Source organism: Oryx dammah, unplaced genomic scaffold (genome assembly GCF_014754425.2).
Source record: "Oryx dammah isolate SB20612 unplaced genomic scaffold, SCBI_Odam_1.1 HiC_scaffold_8, whole genome shotgun sequence".
Classification (NCBI taxonomy): domain Eukaryota; kingdom Metazoa; phylum Chordata; class Mammalia; order Artiodactyla; family Bovidae; genus Oryx; species Oryx dammah.
The window spans coordinates 46,257,746-46,267,631 of record NW_024070192.1 but is presented as its reverse complement, the minus strand read 5'-3'; the positions used below and the strand labels follow the sequence as shown (position 1 = coordinate 46,267,631).

General features: G+C 43.9%; 1 protein-coding gene across 1 annotated transcript; it reads right to left on the bottom strand.

The window, feature by feature from the left end:
• Positions 1–2,620: 2,620 nt before the first annotated feature.
• On the bottom strand, positions 2,621–4,815 carry LOC120866357 (eotaxin). The gene is made up of 3 exons (XM_040244032.1): positions 4,627–4,815; positions 3,302–3,413; positions 2,621–2,914 (listed from the first exon to the last, which is right to left on the bottom strand). Exons 1-3 carry the CDS (start codon positions 4,700–4,702, stop codon positions 2,809–2,811), a joined length of 294 nt encoding a protein of 97 aa, XP_040099966.1. The 5' UTR covers positions 4,703–4,815; the 3' UTR covers positions 2,621–2,808.
• Positions 4,816–9,886: the final 5,071 nt, after the last annotated feature.

Below are 9,886 nucleotides of genomic sequence, written 5' to 3'. Positions count from 1 at the left end.
GATCCGCTTCCTCCCATTTTCTTACCTCTGGATTCCCACGTCCCAGGGCCTTCCTGAGAAGCCAGTCTACCTGTTTCCACTGGCAGGGAAGGTGATGGGTCACACAGCAGATGGGTACCTCCTGGGGGAGGGCAGAATATGAGCACACAGAAATCAATATCCTCTTTCTAAAACCTGGTGGGGATAGCTTGGCACGTTCCCTAAGATGGCGTGGACACACCTCCTGACTGGCTTTCTTAAACCCTAAGTTCCCTTTCTTTATCCCTGGCATGGCCGTCGACCTGAGTGCCGAGCAGCTATTGTCACCAACCTAAACCAGTTTCCTATTCGTCTCCCTTCTGGTCCCTCCAAAGGGGGGGATCAGGCCCCCTCTTCCACCCTGCTGGGTGGGCTCCTCCCCACCTGAGCTCTCAGTTCCCTTGCTGCCATTCACTACCAGCCAAAGTGAAGAAACCGGGCATTGAGAGGCCAGATTCTTCCAGAGGGGCGAGGCACCTTCCCCCTTCTAGGAGATTCAAGCTACAAAGCCTCAGGGTGGCCTCAAATGAGACCTGTCTCAAAGCGAGGAGTTTCCCAGCCCACGCACCAAATGTTATAGCCACGCGTTCCGGGAAACAAACTAACTCAGAAGGACAATGAAGATAATGGAGTGCAGTTTATTACACCAGCGGGCCCAGGGCGGAGTCTCCTCTTAGCCAAGGACCCCGACCAGCATTTGTGAAAATCTCTTATAGCCCGTGTGTATGTGTCCGAACCCACTACCCCAATTCCCTTGAGACTTACATAAAACAAAGGAAGGGTAAATACAATCACAATAACCCCATTATTCAAGTGTTATCAAGTGTTAGGTGTTCAAACAGTTAATAATCAATAAGCCTGCGGTTACACTCTGATAGATACAGAAAGAATTTATGACCTGTCCGGAGGCAGGGGTAATTAGAGTATGTTTTCTCTCAGGCGATGAGTAACCTGGATGTGATCTTCAAGGTTCCCCTGTCCAAAGGAGGTCTTGTCCTTCTATTGTAGTTTCTGTAGGCACTAAGCACAGAGTCCAGAGTCCGTTGGAGAGGTGGCTGAGCATGATCAGCATGAACAGGCCTAAGATGGGGTCCAGGCCCTATGAATTCCTTCTTCAATCAGAGGAATAAAGCAGGCATGGGGAGGATATCACAGGCTACAGTGGGTCACGGGAGAAAAATCTGGGGCAAGCGTGGCACTGTCCAGGAAACGAATGGTGGTGAGGGTCCTGCTGAATAAGAGACTGAAGTACCTGGGGTCTGGGAAACCTCTCTGGGAGACTGGGAAGTAGAGGGATGGAAAGGTTTTGTCTGGTTGTCTCTGTTTCACACCCCACCCCACCCACTGCCCTGAATCGCATTCAAAACCAGCAGCACCCAAAGACCATGTCTCAGGAACACAATCCCCCCTCCATAACCATATCTCTCATCCCTTCTCCTATCTTTCTCCCTCCCAGATCAATGTGGATTCTCCACAAAAAGTACAACCACAGAATGTAATAAAAATGTATGTTTATAAATTCCTAAAATAACATGCATTTCTATTTAACATTATGAGTCTCGTTTGGTTTACGAGAGTGATGTCTTTTTTTTTTAATTATCAGAGATTATCATTGTAGAATATTGAGAAGTATAGAACAAAATGCAATGATTGGAGGATGTTTGTTCTACAATACTGTGTTGGCCTCTGGCACACATCAACACGAATCAGCCACAGGTATACACACACCCCCTCCGTCCTGAACTCCCCTCCCATCTCCCACCCCATCATACCCCTCTAGGTTGTCACAGAACCCTGGGTTGAGTACCCTGTTCTACACAGCAAATTCTCACTTGCTATCTGTTTTGCATATGGTAATGTACATGTCTCCATGCTATTCTCTCAATTCACCCCACGCTTTCCTTGAGCAACGTCTTCTTAAAAATACAAAACACTGTCCTTTTGATGATCCTTGCCAGGACCCTTACAAGATTCCAGGGAAGTAAGGAGGAAAGAGACAACATTCCTCATCCTTTGCAGGGGATTGAATTGGGGTTCACTGAAGGAAAGGGACCCAACCAAATCTTTACATATACACAATGGAGTATTACTCAGCCATTAAAAAGAATACATTTGAATCAGTTCTGATGAGATGGATGAAACTGGAGCCGATTATACAGAGTGAAGTGAGCCAGAAAGAAAAACACCAATACAGTATACTAACACATATATATGGAATTTAGGAAGATGGCAATGATGACCCTGTATGCAGGACAGCAAAGAGACACAGATGTGTATAGCGGACTTTTGGACTTAGAGGGAGAGGGAGAGGGTGTGATGATTTGGGAGAATGGCATTGAAACATGTATAATAACATGTAAGAATCGAAATACCAGTCTATGTCTGATGCAGGATATGACACGCTTGGGGCTGACGCGCGGGGATGACCCAGAGAGATGTTGTGGGGAGGGGGGTGGGAGGGGGGTTCATGTTTGGGAACGCATGTACACCTGTGGTGGATTCATGTCAATCTATGCCAAAACCAATACAGAATTGTAAAGTAAAAATTAAAAATAAATAAATAAATTAAAAAAAAAATAAAAATAAAAATAGCAAAAATCCATGGTGGAGAACTTTTAAAAGCTTTAATAACTTTAAATAAAACATACATGTTTCATTATTAAATAAAAGCCATTACTTTTAGAATGAAGTTGTGATTATCTCAGAATACATCTTAGGAAGAACTGGAAAGTGAACCAAGACTTTTGAGGCTCTTTAAAAGGTGAATATATTTTTTTTTAAGGTGAATATTTATGACTTTAAAGTTTGGAATTTTTGGTTCAGGTACTCCATGGCATTCTGGACCCACTTCTCCTGGGGATCAACACAGATTTTCTTGTTCTGTTTGGTGTTGAATCTGTGGGAGAGAAGAAAATATTAAGGATCCTCTTTGAAAAGTGTGCTCGTTTAATCCTAAACCTTCCACTACCATCTGCCATGGGATAAAGGGCCTGCAGAGGGAGCAGGGGAAGGAAGAGAGGAAGGGTGGTATGCTGATGGTGAGTGGCTGCTCGTGATGGATCAGTGGAGCCATCCTTGCTCTTGACTCAGAGGAACTGGGATGATTTGAACAAACATCTACGTAGAGAGCTAGAGGGAAAATTTCCTGTTGTGAAAACTCATGGATTGGATTACAGAGATGAAACTAAGTGCAGAGTTCCAGGTAGCTCTAATGTTGCTTCAGGAACTCTCTCCCCCAGAAATGAAGTTTGGGACTGGGAGAGGGTAAGCTTTGTCTACTTACATCACAGCTTTCTGAGGACATTTGCTGCCCGTGATTTTTCTGTAGCTCTGCAGTCGCTGAATGGAGATCTTCTTTCTGGACACATTAAAGCAGCAGATAGTTGGAATAGAAGCTGAATTGGGGGGAGAAGTGAACAGAAAGCATGAGCACTAATGATATGTAGATAATTTTTAAGCATGACTTTGTAAAGAGGGAAATTTAAGAGAAGGCAAAGAAATGTAAGAGATGGATGCAGAATCTGTCTGCTCTGAGATCCTGTACCTCTCCCATTGATAGGTGTCCCCAGCTATGCAATAGAGACCCATTGATACAGGCAAGGATTTGGAAAAAGCTTGGTCAATGCCATACACTCCAACTTTGTCCTTACAAAGAGTTATGTAGCTGTGTCAAAGTCATAATTCCATTCACCAGATATTCTCCATTCTCTGATTTCTGGACACATAGTAGACTCGCATTTCTCTGCTACTCTTGGTTGATTAGAACCATTAACTAATTTTGACCAGAAAGTGAGGAGATGAAGTGACAAATGCCATTTCTAAGCTAGTTTTTGTAATTACCAGTGCAAGACCTTTGAGATCTTTCTTTTCCTTCATTACACTAAGCAGTAATATTCCCAATCCATCATTTGCTCCATCCATCCAGAATCCTGAGTATATGAAGTCAAAGCTCTAGCCAATACATTATGAATGTTCAGTATAGGTAAGAAAATTAACCTTTGTTGTGTTTAAGCCACTGATAATTTCGGTTTACTTGTTACCCCAGTGTGCATTGCCTTATTCAGACTGATACATACAGTAAATCTAAGTCATCAGAGGGTGAAAACATAAGTTATGTACAAACATATAGATATTTTTCCCAAACAGAATCAAAACACATCACCTTGAGAGATTCCCCTGGGACCTCATGCCCTTCCTCTAACCATTGATCCTAAAGGCTGTATTGGAGTCCAGTAAAAAGCTGGGGTGTACAATCAAAAGATTGTTTTTTTCTCTCCATCATGGACAAAAATCCCCTCTATGCCCCTAGTAAGAGAAGTCGTTCTCTCATGTGCCCCCATCCTCAAACAAACGAGGGCATCCAGATCACGGATGGACACAACATTGCTTTCAATATTCATGTCAGGAAGGAATAGGAAGACCAGTTCAGTGGCCTAGGTTTCTAGTTCTGTCTCTTGCTCTGATTGTGAGGTTGAGGCTCTTCTTGTCCACACATGAAACCCGTTTCCCCATCTTTAAAATGAGGGAGTTCTCAGCAAGTCTCTGAAGATTCTTGATGATCTGACAGTGAAGGCAGTGACCAGTTTTTCTGCAGAGAGAGGAGCTTACCTGGCTGAGCCAACACCTGGATGCTGCAGAGGGCGGCTGTGAACAGCAGACACAGGAGCACTGCAGAGGCTTTCATGTCGAGGGGCGAGGTCGCCAGCTTCAGCCTGAGAGCTGCCGGTTCCTGAGTTTGTCTCAGCCTCTCTGCAGCTCTGGCTGCTCTGTGTGCCTTTTAAAGACAGCGCAGGGTCTGTGGGAGCATCCAGGGAAGCTTTTGCCTGGCCAAGGTCATGAATGAATCATAACGAAGGCAAGTCCTAAACTGCTGTTACAGATTCCAGCAAGTTAACAGGACAGAAGAGGTAAACTAGGGGGTGGGGACTCGACACATTTTTTTTTCATTTAACCCATATTTGTGGAATGATTGAGAACAGATGGTAATCTAGAGGGTCATTTTTACAAAGCTCTGCTTTCTCTGAAATGAACCTTATGCAGTGGAAAAAGAATCCAGGAGACCGAGGGCATGAAGAGACAAGGAGATTCAAGTACCTTCCCTGGTTCCTATGTTCATGTGGTGGTCTTTAGGATTTTGAAGGTTAGAAAGGGGCACTAAGATTTCTGCTAGGCTTCCATCCAAATGCGGGAGATCTCAGCAACTCTGAACATTTCCAGGTCTCTGGGAACCCATAAACTGTAGCACACGAGAATCTCACCCCCATAATTCAGTCTAGCAGTCAGAGAATCTTAGTTCCCTGATAATTTAGTGTCATAGAACATCAGAACTGAATAGTTCCTATTCCTGTGCAGTCTTTACTCAGCTTTACTGAGGAATATTTGACATATAAAGATTGTTATGTATTGAAGGTGTACAGTGTGATGGTTTGGCATTTATATGCATTCAGTTCAGTTCAGTTCAGTCGCTCAGTCGTGTCTGACTCTTTGCGACCCCATGAATCGCAGCACGCCAGGCCTCCCTGTCCATCACCAACTCCTGGAGTTCACTCAGACTTATGTCTATCGAGTCAGTAATGCTATCCAGCCATCTCATCCTCGGTTGTCCCCTTCTCCTCCTGCCCCCAATCCCTCCCAGCATCAGAGTCTTTTCCAATGAGTCAACTCTTCTCATGAGGTGGCCAAAGTACTGGAATTTCAGCTTTAGCATCCTTCCTTCCAAAGAAATCCCAGGGTTAATCTCCTTCAGAATGGACTGGTTAGATCTCCTTGCAGTCCAAGGGACTCTCAAAGAGTCTTCTCCAACACCACAGTTCAAAAGCATCAATTCTTCGGCGCTCAGCCTTCTTCACAGTCCAACTCTCACATCTATACATGACCACTGGAAAAACCATAGCCTTGACTAGACGGACCTTAGTTGGCAAAGTAATGTCTCTGCTTTTGAATATGCTATCTAGGTTGGTCATAACTTTTCTTCCAAGAAGTAAGCATCTTTTAATTTCATGGCTGCAGTCACCATCTGCAGTGATTTTGGAGCCCCCCAAAATAAAGTCTGCCACTGTTTCCACTGTTTCCCCATCTATTTCTCATGAAGTGATGGGACTGGATGCCATTAGGAAGTGATTATTGCAAGCAAGTTAACTCATGCATCCATCACCTCTATCATCACACATAGTTACTTTTCTTGGGTGGGGAGTGTGTGGTGAGAACACTTATGATCTACTCTCTTAGCAGATTTCAAGTATATTGTTGATGTTATTGCTCAGTCTCTAGGTTGTGTCCAAGTCTTTGTAACCCCATGAACTGCAGCATGCCAGGCCTCTCTGTCCCTCACCATCTCCCAGAATTTGCCCAAGTTCACGTCCATTGAATCGGTAATGCCATCCAACCATCTCATCCTCTGCTTCCCTCTTCTCCTTTTGCCTTCAGTCTTTCCCAGGATCAAGGCCTTTTCCTGTGAGTCAGCTGTTCGCATCTGGTGGCCAAAGTATTAGAGCTTCAGCTTCAGCATCAGTCCTTCCAATGCATATTCAAGGTTGATTTCTTTTAGGATTGACTGGTTTGATCTCCTTGCTGTCCAAGGGACTCTCAAGAATCTTCTTCAAAACCACATTATATTCAAGTATATAATATAGTGTTATTAACTTGAGTCACCTTGCTGTGCCTTAGACCCCCAGAACTCATTCATCTTGTAACTGAATGTTTGTACACTTTGACAACCACCACCCCAGAAATGCAAGTCAAAACCATAATGAGATATCACTCTATACCTGTTAGGATGGCTTTTGTTTAAAAGACAAGACACAGTAAGTGTTGTTGAGATGTGGAGAAAAGGGAGTCTCTGTACACTCTTGGGGGGTGTGGAAATTGGTGTGTACTCTATGGAAAACAGTATGGAGGTCCCTGTGCATTTCTAAACTATTTACTTAGCTGCTAAAGCCTTTTCCAATTGAAATCAAATAGCCAAATCCTGTACCTCAAATATACTGTCATGGATAGGTTCTGTTTGAAGCAGAATAAGTGACCCCCTGCCCTCACAGGGCTTCCCTGGTGGCTCAGTTGTAAAGAATCCACCTGCCAATGATCAGAGATGCAGGTTTGATCCCTGGATCAGGAAGATTCCCTGGAGAAGGAAATGACAACCCATGCCGGTTATTCTTGCCTGGAAAATCTCATAGGCAGAGGATCCTGGCAGGCTACAGTCCATGGGTTTGCAAAAGAGTCAGACACATTTAGTGACTAAATGACAAAAATAACGTGCCATCCTACCCCAAGGATTCAAGGAACACATTTGAAAAACCAGCCATCTAGTTCTTATTACTCCCTGAGCGCACATTGCAGACAAGGTGCCTGATGGCTAAAAACACCAAAGAGAAAAGGGAGACAAGAATCCATGTGTATCTTCTTCAGTCATAGCTTTATGCTCCCTAGTAGAAGATGGTGTAAGGAGAAGTCATCATTAGTGGGGTCTTTAATGAAGTCCTTAATTAGAGTCTTTAATGGGGTGAATACAGAATTGAATAGTGATATGCAGTCATTGCAAGGCTGTTTGCAGGCTTTTCCTTTACCCTCATGTATCAAATTTGTACAGTTACACAGAGAGGTATATTGAGAAGGACTCTGAGGACTTGCCTTGCATTAGTAGATTGCGGTGATGTGGCTGACTGGTCATGTCCATCATGGGCACAAGATTAAGAGAGTCCCCTTACTGGCCTCCATGGTCTCTAAGCTCCCATCTAAAGTAATTGGAGACCAATTATTTATAAAGAGACCAAGTAGAGACCAGGAAATTTGGATCTTCCTTGTTCTTTCCTGCTCAACTCCGGAAGAAGTGGTCTGGTGTAGACTCTGAAATCAGGATCCTGTTGGCTTTGCCACTAATGAGCTTCCCTGGTGGTTCAGCTGGAAATGAATCTGCCCATGATGTGGGAAACCTGGGTTCAATCCCTGGGTTGGGAAGATCCCCTGGAGAAGGGAAAGGCTACCTACTCCAGTATTCTGGCCTGGAGAATTCTATGGACTGTATAGTCCATGGGGTTGCACAGTTGGACACAACTATTTTGCTTTCATTTTCTGCCACTAATTAGCTTTGATACCATGGACAACTTACTAGCCAATCTCTGCTATGTTAAAATGGAAATACTAACTATGCCTATCTTAGAGGATTGTTGTGTAAAATAAATGAATATATATATATATATGTGTGTGTGTGTGTGTATATATATATATATTTACACACAGGCTAAGTTGCTTCAGTAGTGTCTGACTCTGTGCAATGCTATGGACTGCAATTTGCCAGGCTCCTCTGTCCTTGGGATTCTCCAGGCAAGAATATCTAAATGGGTTGCCATGCCCTCCTCCAGGGGATCTTCCTAAACCAGAGATCAAACCTGCATCTCTCATGTCTCCTTCATTGGCAGGCGAGTTCTTTATGACTAGCACCACTTGAGAAGATTATATATATATATATATATATATATATATATATAATATGGCTTATACATATATAATGGCTATATATATATATAATGTAATATAATAAAAATGAAGTGAAAGTCCCTCAGTTATGTCCAACTCTTTGTGACCCCATGGACTGTAGCCCATGGAATTCTCCAGGCCAGAATACTGGAGTGGGTAGCCTTTCCCTTCTCCAGGGGATCTTCCCAACCCAGGGATTAAACCCAGGTCTCTCACATTTCAGGCAGATTCTTTACCAGCTGAGCCATCCCAGTGTAGTGATTACTGTGTTACTCAGTAAGTGGAAATGCGTATATTAAGAAATTGGTCAGAATGTGTTATCTAGTGGGTGCTAGAAAAGCGCCCTGAGGCTGGCCAGTTGGCTTCCTCCACGTCTTCTCCCTAATTTTCCCAACTGCTTCCATGTAAAAGAATGTTACCCTAAGGGATGCCTGAGCTACACATGCGGAGGATGTGAGGTCTCCAAAGCTGTGTCAGTATAACAAGCTGGGAACATTCCTGACCTCTAAGGTGTGTGGCGGATGCAGCTGAGTGATTATGTGTCCTTAATAGGAATAATTTTAGAACTCTCCTGGGTGTTTCGAGGGCCCTATGAGCAAATGACTTTACATTTTTGTGTTTCCATCCAAAAGTTTGGATTGCATCTGAATCAGAAAAACCTCAGTGGAAATAAATAAACCAAAATCGCAAATCATTGAAGTTCAGCAGCTGTTCCGTCCAGCTGCCTGGCTGTCTCTTACAAGTGGAGGCAGCTTCATTGGCTGCTGTGTCTCTCTTCCTTGGAACTAGCACTCAGCAGTGACTTGAGCTAGATCTGATACTTGCCTCTGGCCTGGAGCCTGATAGATGTGGGGCCTTGGTCAGGAATGATTCTGAGTGATGGGCAGGGCATGGGTTCCCCCCACCCCCGTCTTTGGGAAATCTTAGCTTCCTGTGTGTGTGTGTGGGGGGGTTAGTCGCTCAGTCATGCCCAACTCTTTGTGATCCCATGGACTATAGCCCGCCAGGCTTCTCTGTCCATAGAATTCTCCAGGCAAGAATACAGGAGTGGATTGCCATTCCTGTCCTGAGTGTTTTCCAAAGAATGATGATCAGTGGGCAAGGATCCTGGGAATCAGGGCTCCTTGTTTGTTTTGCAGTTCTGTTCCATAGTTCCTCTAATAATGCAAAGTTATACACAGAATTGAGAGACATTGTGGAAGTGTGCTAAGTCATTTCAGTCTTGTCCAACTCTTTGTGAGGCTATGGACTGTAGCCCACCAGGCTCCTAGAAGTTAACTTTCATTTTATTCCAATCCTCTCTTAAAAAAAAGAAAAAAAGAATATAGAGACCTGAGACTTGGAAACCAGTAACAAAATCCCTAAGGCAAGGTGCTGTGTCCAATCCTCTCTT

Excerpts from the sequence above, each read along its gene's own strand:
- LOC120866357 (XM_040244032.1), bottom strand. The coding sequence starts at position 4,702 with ATGAAAGCCTCTGCAGTGCTCCTGTGTCTGCTGTTCACAGCCGCCCTC. Across the intron at positions 3,414-4,626 it reads CCAGGTGTTGGCTCAGCCAG|CTTCTATTCCAACTATCTGC; the intron begins GTAAGCTCCTCT and ends CCCCCAATTCAG. Across the intron at positions 2,915-3,301 it reads TGTCCTCAGAAAGCTGTGAT|ATTCAACACCAAACAGAACA; the intron begins GTAAGTAGACAA and ends TCTCTCCCACAG.